An 18779-nucleotide genomic window follows, 5' to 3' on the forward strand; every position below is an offset into this window, starting at 1 on the left:
AATGCCATCAACTCTCTCATGAAGCCTTCCCTGACTTCCCCAGGTAGTTAGTCCTTAATCACTTCTTTATGCTGCATGTGTATCTCCATTGCAGCTCACAGTGCGTTTCTCTGCTCTGTTCATCTATGAAACCCCAGCACTTAGCAGAGTGTCTGACACATAGTCAAGCCTAAATAAACGATTCCTGGAACAAGGGCACAGAAAACCAAGTGAAATGCAAAAAGGGTAGACAGAAAGGTTGCCAGAATCAACCTGAAGTGCGTGAAAGGTGGCAGTAAAGTTACAGCCTTAGACACTATGTTAAAGAAGAAAAAAACGAACAGACATTTATTGATCATCTGCTATGTTTCATTTAGTCTCCATGGCAACCATGTGAAATTAGTCTATCCATTTCATTCTGGAGGAAACTGAGATAACTCACACAAGATCGTCGGCAGCCGTCCGTCTCGAGAGACGATGGTGTAGCTTCTTAAGAGTCTATCTGCACCGCCGAGAATGGCTGTGCAGTCCGACTCGGGAGTGACATGGTAGTATCTGTCTCCTCCCATGTTGAATCGACATCTTGCGATGACGCTGAAGCTACAGAGCCTGGGCAGGGTAATATGGAGGGTCTGCTGTTGCCCATGCAGCAGACCCCCCCTCTCTTCGCAGCTGAAGGATCCAAGGGAAAGACGGAGTCAATACAGCTTGGGTTCAGGTGCGCCGCAGGAGTTGCCGGTGTTGACTACAACGTCAAACCGCCTTAGGGACTCCGGCTCCGGATTTTCTGTCGGGGTTTACTCCCTTAGCCTTTCCCCTGAAGAGGTATGCCGCAAGGCAGCGGAGGTTTTTTGGAGTCAGAGTTTTCCTTCTCTGATGTACCCTGACTGGAAGATCGAACCAGCGACACTTAGCTCGCAGGCCGACGCTCAATCCACTGAGCTAAACCAGCCAGGGCAAAACTCTTTGAACACAAAACATACATGCACACACGCACACACTTCCCATTTCCTATTTGAAGAAACTGGGATTCACTGCCTCTGGAACAGTTTCTGAAGGCACACAATCACAGTAGGTTGCTGCTGGTGAAGGAGAGGGAGGTGGGGCTTTCGGCTGGCCCGCGCAGCCTCCACCCTGGGTCCGGTTAGCCTGGTACCAACCATGCCTCCGAAATACATCAGAATAATGCTGCAGGCTTGAGTACTAGGGAGGCCTCCATGACAGCTCAACTGAAAGAATTCTGCTTGGACGGAAAGAAGACAGTAATTCCCAATCAAAATATAACACAGCCTTTCAAAGTTTTAGTTCAAAGTCTTTTAAGCAACAGTAAACAACACAAATGAGTAATTTTTTTTTTTTTAAATTACTGTTTAGAAAGGTTTACTTTATCATTTTTGCAAAAGGATAAAAATGGGTTATGAAATAATGGCTGTCAGTAGAGGTAGAATGTTTAACAGGACAGGAAAAATATTAGAAGATCAATTTATCACTTTTATATGTTTACCAGACTTGAAAAAACATTATTTTTTTAATTATGCAGTTCATCTTTTTCTTAATCTTAAACTAATAAAATATGTCAAAGGTCAAAAAATAATCATGAAAAGAGGATTATAATTTTCCATTATCTTACAATAAACACTCTAAAAATGTTTATGAGAAAGAATATTAAACAGACTTCTGGTCAAGATGGAGGCATAGACAGACATGCTTCACCTCCTCACACAACCATACAAAGAATTATAACAGATCTCAAAAGTAGTTAACACCCAGAACCATTAGAAAATCAAGCTGTACGGAGTCCAACAACCAAGGATTTAAAGAAGCCACATTTCATCCAGACAAGTAGGAGATGCAGACACAAGAGACAAACAGAGACAGGGTGGCACGGAGAGGTGGCGGTGGTGGAACGGATGGTCCCATATTCACCTGTGCTGAATAAAAATCAGGAGGAACATCTTGGGAGCAAGCAATCCCAGCCCCAGGCCAGACCACAGAGCCCAGGGTTCCAGTACCAAGAAGATAAATCCCCATTACCTCTGGCTGTAAAAACAGTGGGCATTGGGGCAGCGGAAGAAACTGTCAAATTTTTGCCTCTTAATGGACTGGTATGGACTTGGAACATACATAAACCCATCCACTCTGGGTTCTACCACCAGGGCAGCAGCTGGAAGGGTACAGTTGCATACAGGAAGTAGTTGAAGTGACTGAAAATGAGGCGAGTGCCAGGCAAACCTCCAGAAGCCAGAAAGCAATGCTGTCCCTTCTCCAAGTCACCTGTCCCACACAGAGACACAAAGCAGTGAAGCAGGTTACCCCACCGTGGCAACTAGCTAAGGCTCCGTCCCACACAATTTACAGGTGCCTTTTATACATAGGCTACACTACTAAAATGGGGAGTAAAAGCACCTTCTACCTAATACACAGAAACAAACGCAGGGAGGCCACCAAACTAAGGAGACACAAAGGAATATGGCCCAAATGAAAGGATAAAACAAAGTCCCAGAAAAAAAACTAAACACATTGGAGATAATCAGCCTACCAGATGCAGAGTTCAAAACACTGGTGATCAGGATGCTGAGAAAAATGACTGAGTATGGCAAAAACACAAAGGAAAAAATTATGTTTACACAAGTGAAATAAAAAAAAAGTCCACAGGGCACCAGCAGTGAAGGGAAGGAAGCCAGAATTCAAATCAAAGATTTGGAACAAAAGGAAGAAACAAACATTCAACCAGAACAGAAAGAAGAAACAAGAATTCAAAAAAACAAGGAGAGTATAAGGTGCCTCTGGGACATATCCAAAGTGCCAATATCCAAATCATAAGAATGCCAGAAGGAGAAGAGGAAGAGCAAATTGAAAACTTTTTTTTTTTTTTTTTAATGAAAGAAAACTTCTCTAATTTGGCAAAGGAAATAGACATACAAGTCCAGGAAGCACAGAGAGTCCCAAACAAGTTGGACCCAAAGAGGACCACACCAAGACACATCATAATTAAAATGCCAAAGGTTAAAGATAAAGAGAGAGTCTTAAAAGCAGCAAGAGAAAAGAAGAGAGTTACCTACAAAGGAGTTCCCATAAGACTGTCAGCTGATTTCTCAAAAGAAACTTTGCAGGCAAGAAGGGACTGGAAAGGAGTATTCGAAGTGATGAAAAGCAAGGACCTACAACATAGGTTACTCTATCCAGCAAAACTATCATTTAGGTGGAAGGGCAGATAAAGTTCTTCCCAGACAAGGTAAAGCTAAAGGAGCTCACCATCACCAAGCCCTTATATGAAATGTTAAATAAATTTATTTAAGAAAAAGAAAAATCAAAACTATGAACATTAAAAAGGCAACAAAATCAAAACTATCAACAATTGAATCTTTAAAAAAAAAAATCTAAGCAAACAACTAGAACAGGAACAGAATCATAGGTATGGAGATCATTCGGAGGGTTATCAGCCGGGAGGTGCAATGAGGTGAATGGGGGAAAAGGTGCAGGGACTAAGAAGCATAATTGGTAGGTACAAAATAGACAGGGGTGTGTTAAGAATAGTATAGGAAATGGAGAAGCTGAAGAACTTACATGCATGACCCATGGACATGAGTTGCTGGCAGGAAGAGGTTACCAGGTGAAGGGAAGCAGGTACCAGGTCGAGGGAAGCAAAGGGGGATAACTGGGACAACTATCATAGCATAATCAATAAATTATACTTAAAAAAAGAGCATTAAAACAACCTTTTCAGAAGTTTTATAAAGATGTCACAAAAGCAGTTTATGAGCTCAATCTCGTAAGATTCCCAGAAAAGTCAACATGTTATTAAGAAAAATTTAAAAAAAACATTGTGCCCAATGGGTATCTGTGTTGTCCCACAAAGTTAAACAAAAGCTGCTCAGCCAGCCTCATTTCTCCTACCAGGAAAAAAAATAAATGTTCATCAGCCTTATCATGTCTGCAACTGTGCGTGTACAAACAGAGAAAGCCAGCTCTTCTTGCTAAAAACACGTTTTATTAGGAAAATAACCTGAATATTGTTGTAGGTATTTTGTTGGAATAATTATATTTTGTTGAAATAATATGTTTAAATAATTACAAGGACAATATCATTATAGAATCCATAAGCTAGCTGGCTGCACTAATAAAACAATAAAAACGTTTTTGGCAAACTATCTTAAATACTGCTTTAATACTTTTATTTAAATCAAATCTATCGTAATTACAGTAACTGATTTTCATATATTTCCTCACGTCCATGCTCAGAACTGACCCACAGAAATCAATATTTTACCTTATTTTTTAAAGTCAAGAGATGACTGTTATGTCAAAAGGAGGACTAATCTATCTGAAGAATTTAATTTAGTGTGGCTGCCAAACCAATCTGATGTGGTTGCGTGCACGGCCGTTACTGTGGCACCCAGCAGTAAGGCGGAAGTGGGGTTCCCTGGGCAAATGCCCAGATGAGCTAAGCCAAATTCTTAGCAGTTTCCTTTTTATCGCTGTTAGTGAATCCTTAGCTCTCTACGTAAGGTCTGCACACACAGGGGTGCCAGCTCCCCGGTCTGCCACCCCTCCCCAAGGCGGCCTGAGGGGACACAACGGGGTCTTCCCTCCAATCCCTAACCAGAAGCCAAACCAAACTTCAACGCTCCTGAGCCCCCACACACCACAACCCCAGGCTTCAGAGAGCTGGTGCCAGCGACCCGAGCGAGAGCAGAGACCACCCTCTCAAGAAGAAGTGTAATCACTGAGTCGGAAGCTGAGACCCAGCATGAGAGCAGCCCCCAGGAGAAGAGATGGCGACGAGGAGCTCTCCTCCCACCGGTGCCAGAGTGCTGACAACAGGACACCTGGGGGTCCTCCTAGGGAGGCCGCCAGCACTAAGGAGCTGCTTTTCCAAGTCAGAGGCCTCGGCCCAAGCGCCTGCACCTAACCCTACCTAACCCTCCTGCCCTAAAATCCAGGGCAAAGGGACCAATACCAGGCTAACTTTGACCCAGCAGAGAGAGCCAAGTGAGGACGTAGCAGGAACTGAGAGTGAAAGACCCTCAGGGGAAATCCCCCCAAATTGCTTCAGCCCTCCCCAAAACTTATCAAGTCTGCTTAGATCATTTCTTTTCTAAACTAAGTGAATAACTAGGAACGGGCCATGAATCTCCACATCACTGTTTCCAAATTCGGGCCCCACTCCCTGGCCAGTGATCCCACAAAATGGTACTTCTCCAAAGATAGTGTTCCATAAAATGCCTCTTACAACAGGGCTTCGCTGGATCGCTACAGTTAAGACCTACCCAAGCACCTCACGCCCATGCTCAGCGAAACACATTTCAGAGAAAGGTCCTTCTTCCCTGTGTCTGGCTAACACGTGCACCCCTACACATGACCTGATGTGCTTTAGCTCCCTGATTCCATAAACATTTACTGAGCACCTAACAGTCACTGTGGCTGAGGGTCCAGAAGATGAGTGAACAATCATTCCCTGCGTCAAAGGCTCATAATCTAGCAGGAAAGACAGACAAGTAAATGTGGAATCACAATACAAGGAAGCAAATGCTACAAGGATCAGTACTGTAGACTTGCTGATACAAGGACAGGAAATTCTTCAAAAAGGTACTGAGTTGGGAAGCCCTCATGAGATGATGGGGACACGGCTCCTGAAGGAAGAGAAGTCACCTCCCCCCTCAGAGACTTCCTTTTATCCCACTTGCCTTATCATCTGACTTCTACATTCAACAGGCCAATGGTTACCTACAGCAAAGACAGATATATCATTGCTTTTACCTCAGCAATGAGAAATCAACACAAAAGAAAAGGAAAATACAGAAACAAGCACCATAGAAGGACATCCTGAGAGGACAAACGAGTAAGTAAAAGCTGTGGAATCTGAGGAACAGGGGTGGGTAAATGGGCAATTACACCATGATATGATAAATGACAGAACAAGTACACACAGGGGATTAGAGGACCCCATGAGAGGGGCATTTAACCCAAACTTGGAGTCAGTAAAAACTTCCTGGGGAAAGTGACTTCTAGGCCGTGAACTGAACAATGAGGAAGAACTAGCCAGATGAAAGACAGGCAGGAGGTGAGGTGGGGGTGGAGCTGGGGAGGACAGCTGGAAGAAGTGTCCACACAGAAAAGAACACAGTCACAGAGCCAGAAAAGACAAGTTCAAGGACACTCAAGAACTTCAGTGTGACTACACAGAGTTCAACACGGGAGAGGCGGGTCCAGAGATGATGCAGGAGACTATGTAGGAGACAGACTGGGCAGGACCTAGCTGGCTATGTCAAAGAAATTTATGTCACCCTAAGAGGAAGGGGAAGCCTCAAGTTTTAAGCAGAGAAGTGACATGATTAGTTTTAAGTTTTGGAAAGATTACTAGGGCTGCAGCGAGAATAGACTGGGGGTTGCAAAAAGCAAAGGGGAATGAAGTGAGGAGCAGAGTAGCAATACTCACTTTTTGACAAAGCAAGTCAGTCCTGCCAACAAAGTCAATATACAGGCGCCTTCAGCAGCCATCTACCTACCTCCCCACCGTACAATCGGTGAGATGCTCTAACCACCCTATTTTGCCTTTAAATAAAGAGAGAAAAGTGTAAAATTATTCCTACTCTGTAACATAATTTCAATCTCCAATCATTTGATGCAGGCTAATGAAAATCCCTATTTCAATTAATAATATACTCAGGGGACCCAGGACATGCAGAACCAGAATCCTGTCTTAAGGGTGCCATAGCAATTCTGTGAAAAATCTGAACAAGAACAACCTTACCATAATCATCCTTATGGGTCCCCAATACTTTTCAAGGAACACTCAAGCACCATAACAGCTGTCAACAAAGTGTCAAGTAGCCCTGGGGCAGAAGAGGTTTATTTTTTTAATTATATTTTATTGATTAAGCTATTACAGTTATCCTGATATTTCTCCCTTTGCTCCCCCTCCATGCAGCAACCCCCACTCCCTCAGGCAACTCCCCCCATCATTCATGCCCATTGGTCGCATGTATAATAAGTTTTTGGCTACTCCATTTCCTGCACTGTACTCTACACCCTCATGCCTATTCTGTAATTACCTATTTTGTACTTCTTAATCCCCTCCCCTCTTCACCCATGCTCCCACACCCCCCTAATATTTGGCAACCATGAAAATGCTCTCCATATCCATGATTCTGTCTCTGTTCTTGTTTGCTTAGGTTATCAGATTCAATTGTTGATAGATACTTATTTATTGCCATTTTATTGTTCACAGTTTTGATCTTCTTTGTCTTAAATAAGTCCCTTTAATATTTCAAATAATAATGGTTTGGTGATGATGAACTCCTTTAGCGTTTTTTGTTTTTGTTTTGTTTTTTTGGCGAGGACGCTCTTTATCTTACCTTTGATTCTAAATGACAGCTTTGCTGGGTACAGCAATCTTGGCTATAGGTCCCTGCTTTTCATGACTTTGAATATGTCTTGCAAAACCATTCTAACATGCAGTTTCTTTTGAGAAATCTGCTGACGATCTTATGGAAACTCCCCTGTAGGTAACTAACTGCTTCTTTCTTGCTACTTTTAAGATTCTCTCTTTATCTTTAACCTTTGGCATCTTAATTATGATGTGTCTTCATGTGGTCCGCTTTGGATCCAACTTGTTTGGGACTCTCTGTGCTTCCTGGACTTGTACGTCTATTTCCTTGGCCAAATTAGGGAAGTTTTCTTTCCTTATTTTTTAAAATAGATTTCCAATTTCTTGTTCTTTCTCTTCTCCTTCTGGCACCCCTATGATGCAAATGTTGGACCTCTTAAAGTTGTCCCAGAGCCACTGGGGACTTAAAAGCACTTGTTCCCGGGTAGCACAGATGTTGACTGCTACAGTGTTGTACAAATAATTCTGAATAAACCAGGGAGACAGAACAGGGTAAAGTGAAGAAATGAAATGCTGGGTCAGACCTTACTTTTTTAAGCGGTTTTTACAAGGGAAAACATCATCATCAATAGCAATAACCTACTACTTGGTCAGCAGCTAGAAGGGTCAATGGATTGATTCAGGGTATCTCTGCCTGCAGTAGGAAAACGCACACTTGAAACTCTCTTCGGCAATTTATTTTAAGAAATCTAGGCCATCCAGATGATGCTCTAAAATTCTATCAAATTCCAAGAAAGGCAAAAAAAAAAAAAAAAAAAAATACTGTTAAGCATTTATTTTACCGCTGGCATATTAAATTTAAATCAAAATTACTATTTTTATCTATTGTATGTCCTATAATATACAATCCATTAGAGCTGCTTATATAACCAATGTCTTATTTTATTTTATAAACCTTGAAGCATGATTGTACAATTTATACTTTACAGCTATTTTCACTCTGTGGCTTATATTATTGGTGATATCCATGACTTACTTGATTATTATGCCAATAACAACACTTGTATCCAAAATCTACAGCAGCAAAAAGTGGGAGTTTCTTTAATACTGTATAGCTTCCCTTTTTCCAGAGTCACTGAAATGACTTCCTTCCAGCTTCTGAGTTCTATGACTCTGTGGCATTACTTTCTTTCTTTTTTCTTTCTTTTTTTTCATTTATTGATTTTGGAGAGAGAAGAAGTGGGGGGAAAAGAGAGAGAGAAATATCGAACTGTTGCTCCACTTACTTATGCATTCACTGGTTGCTTACCTGTGACCTGAGCAGACATGGAACCCATAACCCGGGAGCAGTGGAGTGACGCTCTAACCAACGGAGCCGCCTGGCCAGGGCGCATTACTGTAGTTCTGACCTAAGTGCGACCTAACAAAACAGCTGCTTCTTTCTAGTCATTTAGGAACAAGTAGGAAAATTCTGACCCACTTGACTTCATACTACTTGGAAGTACTGGAAAGTAAATTATGCTACCGTAGTCCCAGCACAGGGACCGATGGAGATTTAATAAGCATCTGAGACCAGTGATCACTCAGTCAACCAAGAAATCAAAGTTCCAAGTCACAGAAAACTACTGATAGGTGTGACACTGTAACATTTCAGAACCTACTAAGCTTCTCTCTCTGTGATTCCTTTCTTCTGCTGCTGCGGCCTTTTCTTTTCTACATGACCCCTTTTCACCAACCAAAACGTTCACCATGGCATAGAAACTATACTGTCAGTGACCTGTTGTTCCATTTTTCTAAATTTTCTATGCTCTCTTCTCAGTTCTAAAATAAAGTGAGTTTAAATTCGTGCTGCTTCCTCAAAATTAAACGCAACACAGAGTGATGAATCAAATGGCAGAGAGGAAAGTGCCTTGGACCATGGAAGAAAAAACTGAGGTGTGAGTCAAGGACTCCCACAAGGCAGCCAAGTAGCCTTCATCATCAAATCCTCCAAACGCTTCTCCGCCTCTGCCAACTGTACCTCAGCCACGTGGCCGCTGTCTTCCCTACCTGTGGTTTCCAACGCATCCTGTACGTTGTCCTTCCAAGAACCCACAGAAATCATTTCCCTTCCCCTGCCCAGAAGTCATCAGCTGAACCTTACACTGCCTCAAGTAGCTAAGAATGAGATGGGGGGTGGGGGGGGGGGGGTGCAGGGGACTATAGGGCCAGTTAAGGACAAACAAGAATGCTTATGGGGCTGCTGAGTTTATTCATGAAAATAAAAATGGTTTTATTTAGTTCTACAGTGGAAAACATACTCTCACCATTAAGATCTGTTGAACATAAAAATATCAATGAAAATCAGCACTGCATTTTCAGCTCTTAACATGTTATTAATATCTGAGTATATTTAAAAAGTAGCAACTAATGCAACTTTTTTAATCCTCACTGGAGGATATGTTTATTGATTTGAGAGAGAGAAAGGGAGAGAGAGAAGGGGGGCAGGGAAAGAGAAAGAGAGAAAAACGATGATCGATTGCCTCCCGCACGCGCCCTGACCAGGGATCAAACTTGCAACCTAGATAGGTGCCTTGACCGGGAATCGAAACCACAGCCTTTTGGTGTATGGGATGATGTTCCAACCAACTGAGCCACCCAACCAGGGTGAATGCAACTTTTAAACTTGTATCCTAAAATTTAACAGACCTGCTCAGTAACCACTAGGCTCCTTAACTTACTTGCCAAACTTTCCCGCCCATGAGACAACCACATGTACTCTTTCTCTGAATGAACCTGGTCTGTGTGCTGACTCTGCCAGGAACACCGTCAACACCAACACCCCCATCTCTCTTATCCTCAAGCTTTGGCTCCAGTCCCCTTCCCCTAACGGCCTGCCTGCCCAAGCTCTTGACCGTTTTTTCTCTGAATTCCGAAAGCACAAGCTAGGTCTCTTATATATTCTTTCTCACATATTCATTCACCTACTCAAAAATGTTAACTAAGCAGGTGAAAGGTACTAAACTAATACTTACTTACTACATAGTGATGTTAAATACACTTTCACCAAACTAATAGTTCTGGAAGTCAAAGACCGCTCTGTGCTAATACTTGTTGACTGATGGAGCAAACAGCAGGAGTTCAATCATTCATTAAACGTAGACTGCTCATGGATTTGTTTTTAAGAACTATGCTAACCAAAGAATTGTACTAATATATAAATCACACCTTTAAATCAATACTGTTTACATTTCTTCCTTTTAGGAATTGTCAGGTAAATTATTCCAGCACACACACACAAAAGTGGAGAGTTGAGACACTGGCATCAATAAATTTTCAGATATTTACAGTTACAAACCTAGATACTGCAACCCCCTTCGGCTCTTGTAACTCAAGTCAAAGGAAAAATCACAGCTTGTTTACTGTGAACTCTCTCTACAGTGGTTTGTCTAAATGAGCCTAAAGAGCTCCTATGACCCAGGAATTCCACTTCTAAAAATATATCCAAAGAAACCTGGATGCACCCCTGTGTTCACTGCAGTGTTATTTAGAAGAGCCAAGGTCTGGATACCAACCAAGTGCCCATCGGGAAGTGAGTAGATAAAAAAAGATGTGGTACATTTACACAATGAAATACTACTAGACCACAAAAAAATAAAGAAATCTAACCCTTTGCAACAGCATGGACGGGCCTGTAAAGTATTATGCTAAAGTGAAGCAAGCCAGTCAGGAAAAGACAGATACCGCATGACTTCACTTGTCTGTGGAATCTAATGAACAAAATAAACAAACAAGCAAAACAGAAAAGACTGACACAGAGAACAGACTGAGAGCTGTCAGAGGGGCGGGGGTGTTGGGAAACTGGGTGAAAAAGGTCAAGGGATTAAGCAGGAAAAAAAAGCACCTCACTGACACAGACAACAGTACAGTGACTACAAGAGGGGGAGGGGGTGGGGGTAGAAGAGCGTAAAAAGCAAGTAAGTGGCGGTGGAAAGAGACTGGACTTTGGATGTTGAACACACAATACAATATACAGGTGATGTATAATAGAATTGTACACCTGAAACCTGTAGTTTTACTAACCAATTTCACCCCAATAAATTCAATAAAAATTAGTTAATGTAATCAAAAGATGCAAGATGTTAATGAAAAGGTAAGACTATAACTTCGTGCAATGGCGTCCCCTATGTCAGCCTACAAAGGAAAACTCCCTGTTGTAAGAGCAAACTGACGTAGTTGTGGTAACACATCACACAGCAAAGAATTTGAGGCAGCAAGGACACAGTTAATTTCTTTAGAGCACATTCATTTATTAAAGTGGCATTACAATCTGCCATGTGTCACACAGCATATTATTTTGCCTGAACAGCTTTACATGCAAATACTTATTGCAACGAGTCATTGATCTGGTTCAAGGTCTGGCAAAAAACAGTTCAGTAAAGTCTTTAGACTAACTCACTTTCTTACAGAATAAATTATATTCTCAAAACTATATATATGACAAAACTTAGTTCCTATATACATAAACTCTAAGGCTCTCAGTCCATCAAATACACTGCCCTGTATTCACACATATGAATAGCCTAGAGCTGATATGAATTAGTTTGGTGAGGAAGAAAGCATTTTAATAAATATTAAAATTTCAACTCACATTTAATATGTAAGTCATTTGACAATGAAAATGTAGAAAAAGCTGGTGACATTTTTTATCAATATGTTTTTGCAGACTTGAAAAATTATTTCCTAACACATTTAAATTATAAACCTTAAGAAATCTATTATTGAGTACTAACAAAACCCTCAAATGAGACAAATGCAAAGAGAGAATAAACTTTGTGGCTTTCTACTTTTATTCACATATATTTTTTGAATCTCATGAGGAAAATATCTTCATTAATTTGCACACAGTCTAATTGCATTCTTAACCTAAATGCAAGATCATTTCAAAATAGCATGGCAAACTCAGTTCTTTTCTTGGGCGGGGCTGGAGAGGCTGAGGGAAATGTGTCCAGAGAACCCGCACTATCAGTCCTGTTGAGCTGTTTTCCCCTGGTGCAGACAGAGCTGATGTGACACAGGAGGGGACACAGGTGTTCCCCAGCTATTCTGAGCCTAAGGGATCAGTACCTCCAGCACACAGGTTAGGAAGCTGTGCTCAAGACTGAGAGGAACGTAGTATCCCTCAGGGAAATGTTCCCTGCCGTTTTCATTGACCCACGATCCTGGGGCAGCTGGGGTGTGGAAAAGGCAGGAAACAAGATTCACAAACACACAGAGCCATCTCCCTCCATAACCTCAGTCACCACGTCATTAAAATCATCCAGTGAAGGTTACAGTGCCAAGCACTGAAATCGTCTCGACTACAGCTAATGAAAATGTCCTGTATCTGCACCACCCGGTATGGCAGCCACTGGCTGCGTCCGTTTACTGAGCATTGAAATGTGACTTTTATTTTATTTCCTTTTTATCAATTTTAATTTAAATCTTAAGGCCTCCTGTGATTAGTGGATAGCATTTGGAGGGTAGTTCTAGTCTGACCACCAAAACACAAAGTGGTATTCAGAGTTTTCAGTGCCCAGGCTGGTCTCGGACCAAGGAGTTCATCAGTCACGTCACACCCAGAAATGGGAAGGGGCGGAGTCCTCGGTACAGCCAGGCAATGCCAGAGCCATGCTCCGCAGGCCACGCCGTGAGCATTTAGAAAGCCTGCCCACCCACACCCACTCTCCAAGGATTAGCTTTAGAAGCCAACCAAGGAAAACACTTTTTCTCCCTCAACTTGGTATTGAATGAGAACCAATACAAAAATAAAAATAGAAGACTCAACAATGACTTATAGATAGAAGGTTCTTCCCTGAAATCAAGCAGAACGTCACTAAAAGGCAGCTCTTTCCCTCCAACTAGTTTCTGTCACATCCCGTCTACAAGGGGAGCAAGGGTCATTCAAATTATAATAAAACAGAGTGGTCAACAGCATTTGCTCTGGAGCCTAACAGACTGAATTCAACTATCACCTCCTTGCTTACCAGCTGTGTCTGTAAGCAAGACAATCACATTAAGTCTCAGTTTCCTTCTTTGTGAAATGGGTTAATAACAGTACCTTTCTCATAGGGTCCTAAGGACTACATGAGATAAGATATATAAAGGACTTAGCAGAGTAGCTGGCACAGAATAAACACTAAGTATTATTTATCAGTATTTCATCATTATTTCACCATCTCCATCATCATCATCCTATCCTTTTTTAGCACAGTAGGTAAAAAAAAAAAAAATCTACCTAGAACAAATCATATTTCAAATCAAATCCCAATTTAAAAAATATCCTTATATCAAGATGATGTTGGAAAAGCAGAAAGAAAGCAGTCATGGTATGCCTCAGAGGCCAAGGAGAGCTGCTCAGATTATATTCTGTATGCCACTGAGGCCCACCACTGGGATGTGATATAAACTAATTTCTTTTTTCTTAAGATTGCTGAAGCTGCCATGTGCATGGCAGAGTGTGAGGGCACAAGAGTGGAAGTAGGAAGCCAGTGAAGAGGCTTCTGCAGAAGAGATGCTGGTTATCTGGACTGGAGCTGCAACAGAGAGGACAGATGTGAAAGAACCTATTCAGCATGTTTGGGAGGTGATGTTGACAAGACTAGCTATGTAAGAAATAGGAAAAGGAGGAAACAGGGATGAATCCCAGGTCCTGGGCATGACTACCTGTACCATTTACTGGGAAAGATGGAAGCAGGAGAAACTGTGGAGAAGGGGGAAAAGGGTCTCGGCTATATTAAGTTGACGATCTCTAAATGGAGATTTCAAGTAGGTAGATGTCAGAGTTGAGTTTCACGGAGAGGTCAGGGACAGAGACAGAATTTCGGGAGTCACAAGCCTCTACAGAATGATTCAAAAGGCATACAATTAGATGACATTAGTCAGTGGAAACCAGCAAAGAAGAGCCTGAGGATGCAAGCAAGGTGAGGGAAGAACCAAGAGGGGCCCAGACGCCAAGGGAGGGTTTCCAGCAAGGAGGGAGTGGGTGCTTTCTATCTGCTATTAATTAACTGTGAACCCTTCTTAATGCTCCCACGAAACAAGAAGTTTCAAAAACGCAAGTACTATTTCAGATTTATCTTGGTACCTTCAGATTTATCTTGGTACCTTCTGCTGTAACCTATCAGAAGCTGCATTCATGATTACTGACTTAATGATTAGCAAGGAGGTCACAACTACCCTGAGTGAACAGCATGTGGGCAGCATCTCATCTTTTCAATGTATTTCACAATTCACAGCCAAATTTATCACACAATGCCCCCTTCTAATGAGCACAGAAAACTCTCATTCACTCCACGACTCCCCATGCTATTTGCTCACTGCCATGTCACCAACAAGCAGCATGTCCATCCACTAAACTGGGCAACAAGAGCAGTGCCAGACACATAGCAGGTGCTCAATAAATATTAGCTGGATGAACAGATGCATGGATCAGGCAGAAGAAAGAAAAAAGAAATTCTCTTTGATCCTGCATGGTCCACAGATAAAATGAGGCTTAATAATTCTCCATGTATTTCATTTAACTCCATATTTTCATCAATAATCAAAACTGTACAGAAATAAACTTTACAAACTTAGAAGAAATCTATTAGAAAATAAAATCATTGGAGACAGTTCACAATTCAGAAATAGTAAATCAATATTTTCTAAGTTCAATGCTTTTTATAAATATTTACAATAAATTTTTAATATTTCTCTAAGTAATCCATTTTACACAAAAAGATATGAAATAACCTTTCAAAGCTTAACAGAGGATTCAGGAGCTGAATGAGAAAAAAAGTTTTTCCAAAACACTGTTTGAAAATAGATTCCTTCTACTTTTAGTGTAAAACCTCTTACAAGAAATCCTGATTTCTAATACTCCCTAGAGAAAGTCAAACATCCAAATAACAAAAGACAGAAGTGCCAGAGATCTTGACTATCATGTGAGTTTTTGCCACTTCTAATTTGCCTACTAAAAAGTCTAAAGTTAAGATTCTGGAATACCTGAGGCACCATAAGCACCAGAATACCGCTGCGACTTCGAGCCTGATGGAGAGGCTTCCTTCATCCGATCAATCACATTTTCTGAAAGCTGAAAAAGCAACATCAAAATAAAATCAATTATAGAAGGACAAGAAAGAGAATAGTTCAATAGCATCCAAGTAATTTAATCATCCATATCAATATGTGTACGAATGGCCTAAAGGAATTAGGCTAAATCTAATAGCTATAAAACTAAAAGCAAGAACAGTTTTAAGATTTCAAGATGCACCCCACAGCACTACTTTTTATTTCTTCTAATATACTGCTAATTGTTCATTATAAATACCTCCTCTCCTCAGCTTATGCTGCGCACTAAATTGTAATCTCTGAGAAAACATAAACCATCAGAACTCCTTCAATTTTCTTCCCCTAATCCTACAGATTAATTCAGCCATGCACCAGGCCTTACGTCCTTCCTTCCCCCCACTCCCAAAGGAAATTTCCAGTCCTCCCTCCTGTTCAAGACTAAGCACACTCAGTATCTGAACAGATTTCACTATGCACCAACTATGTGCCAGGAACTAGCCTAGACTTCAGGTACTCACAGTGATCAAGCTGCTTGAAGTGGAGCAGAAGAGGCAGACAATTGTTACACATTTAAATATAGTGTGAAGGGTGCTAATCAAGTCAGACAGCCTGCGATGGAAGTACTGAGAACGCATGACGGGCAGCGCGTCTAGCTAGGCTCTGGGAGTAGGGCCGCATGGGGCTGGGAAGGATGAATAGGAGTTCGGAAGACGAGTAAGATAAGAGCAGTCCAAGAGGAAAGAGACACCTGAAGGTTTAAGGAGAAACCGAGCTTACCACCACGAGACATCAAGCGGATAACAGACGGCTGGCAATAGGGCAGAGGTTCTGAGGAACGCTCAGACTTGGAGATTTGAGGCACCAGCGCCCTGTTCTATCCTATCATCCTTTTTCGTTTTCTTTATAGCACTTACTACACCCTGATGCTTTCTTGTTCACAGTCTGCCTTTCACACTAGAAAGCAAGCTCCGTGAAAGCAAGGCTGTAGCTGTCCTGTCTACTATGTTATCCCCAGAGCCTCAATAAGTCTGGTTAACTCAATAAATGGTTAAATAAATGAATGAAACATATGAATGAATAAAAGAACAGCTGAAGCAGGAAGCCGGACAGAAGGCTTAGTGAAAGAGAAGGCAGAAAAAGAAATAAAGTTTTAGATTTTGAATACCCTTCAAGTTAAGGAGTTTGAACTTGATCCTGGGGGCAACTGGGCACTACTGGAGGACTGTAAGCAGGGTAATGACACAATCAGACTGACATTTTAGAAAGATCACTGTAGACACAGTGTATAGAACAGATTGGACGGGGACAAGAACAGAAGCAGGAAGACCAATTAAGAAGCCATTAAGCATATGTCCCCACAAAGACGAGCACAGAAATCTTCACAGCATCATTATTCATAATAGCAAGAGTGAAAACAAACAAATGTCCATCTACTGGTGAATGGACAAACAAAACATTACATATCCATAGCGTGGAAGACAACTCAGAGATAAAGAGAAACGAAGTTCTGATTTACGCACAGCACAGAAAACCTAACGCACAGTGAAAGGGAAGGAAGCCAGACGCACAAGGCCTCGCACTGTAAAACTCCATTTATCGAACAACCAAGAAAAGGCAACTCCATTTAGACAGAAGGTAGATAAACGTTGCCTAGGGCTGTGTAGTGGGGATTAACTGTAACAGGCATGCGAGACCTTACGGGGGTGATGGAAATGTTCTCAAACTGAACTGTGGTGATGGGTGCACAAGTTGGTAAATTTATTATTAGAAAGTGTTGTTAAAGAAAACAGATGAAGTTTATAATACGTAAATTATACCATGATAAAGTTGTTTTGAAAAAAAATATTATGGTAATCCAGGGAGAACACGGTCAAAAGATTCTTAGGATTCCACACAGCTAACATTCACTGAGAGCTTACTATGTGCCAGGCACTTACTGAACTAAGCACTTGACTCATTTAGTCCTTAACAATACTCTAAGATGCTTTTATTACCTCCACTGTATCGATGAGGAAACTGAAGCACAGCCAGGTTGAATAACTTGCCCTGGATTTTACAGTTTACCAGGAATGAAGCCTGGATTCAAACCCAGAAGCCGAGTCTCAAGGCCACACGCAGGCATCCCCTCTTCATGACAGACTCGGTGTGTGATGAGATGTGGGAGTGAAGCAGAAGTCATCAAGAACACCCAGGGTTCTGGGTCAGGTAACTGGGTGACCCCTCTCCTGAATCCTCAAGGACCAGACCTTCTCTCAATTTCCTCTTCCCTAACTCACCATTACCCGGCTCTGCAACCCAATACAGCAGGGAAAGTGGTCTGGGACATCACCTCTGACCAAATAAATAACCTCTTATGTTTATAGGTATATAAACAGACATCTTTTATATCTCTGTGTATAAAGCACTTCACTTATGGGCTTTCCTTCAGCATCTAACACCTTGGGTCACTCCCTTCTTCTGAAAGCCCCTCCCTTGGCTCTTCTGACACCCCAGGCTCCTGGCCGTCCTAGGACTCTGGTCACATGTACTCCTTGGCAGGACTCCCCTCCCCCGCCTATCCTTAAGTGCTAGAAGGCCCCACATTCGGTTCTTGGCCTTTATCTTCTCCTCACTCTGCTCTTGTGGGTTCTCTCATCCACTCCCTTTATTTTTAACTGTTATTGATAAATTATTGAGTTCTAAATCCACTATCTCCAGCCGAGTCTGTCTCCTGCAAGCCACACCTACAAACTGAACTTAATTGCCTAGGGGACAGCTCTCCTTCAGACGACAAGCACCTCAAACTGAACACGTCCCGAATTGAATTCGCGTTTGCGAAAAAAAATCTTCTTCTTCTTGCCTTCCTGATCTCCTTACCGAGACCACCTTCATCCAATTTCCTAAATCAAAATCCAGGATAGCCCTTGACTCTTCTCGCTCCCCTGTTCCCTTAGCCCTGACTTCTTCGGCCCCTAAATACTTAATGAATCCATCATCTCTTCTTCCATCCCAGTTCCCTCACTAATCCTCCCAGGACGCACACCTGATGACGTAACTCCCTGCTTCGGGTCCTTCAACAGTTACATTCTGTTGACAGGAAGTCCAAATTCCTTCCATGGCATTCAAGATTCATGGCCTAACTCTCCAACCTCAACTTCCATCGCTTTCCCCTTAATTCTTCCTATCCTGTTCTCCACCCATACTGGATTCCTGTTTATTGCCACCTCTTTGCCATTGCACACACCTACACTGCCTTTTCCCCTGGCCCTTGGGAAGGAATCGCCTCTCAAATCCAGGTCAAACACCCTGACGCCAGCTCTCGCCCACCAGTTCCCCATTCCTTTCCATCTCTGCCTAACCAAAGCTACCTTCCTTGTGACCCACGGCGCCTTGCACAAATCTCCAAGATGGCACACCAGAG

At 42.0% G+C, this 18779-nt stretch overlaps 1 protein-coding gene across 3 annotated transcripts in view; it reads right to left on the bottom strand.

The window, feature by feature from the left end:
- The window catches only part of CHCHD3 (coiled-coil-helix-coiled-coil-helix domain containing 3), a 266376-nt gene that overhangs the window by 237860 nt on the left and 9737 nt on the right, over window positions 1-18779 (bottom strand). For all 3 annotated transcript variants that reach the window (XM_090286807.1, XM_090286806.1, XM_090286805.1), the window contains exon 2: window positions 15314-15401. In XM_090286807.1, coding sequence (XP_090142933.1) covers window positions 15314-15401 — 88 coding nt within the window. The remainder of the gene's footprint in view (window positions 1-15313; window positions 15402-18779) is intronic.

The sequence above is a fragment of the Furipterus horrens genome, unplaced genomic scaffold (genome assembly GCF_987537825.1).
Source record: "Furipterus horrens unplaced genomic scaffold, mFurHor1.1.pri manual_scaffold_9, whole genome shotgun sequence".
In the NCBI taxonomy this organism is placed as follows: Eukaryota; Metazoa; Chordata; class Mammalia; order Chiroptera; family Furipteridae; genus Furipterus; species Furipterus horrens.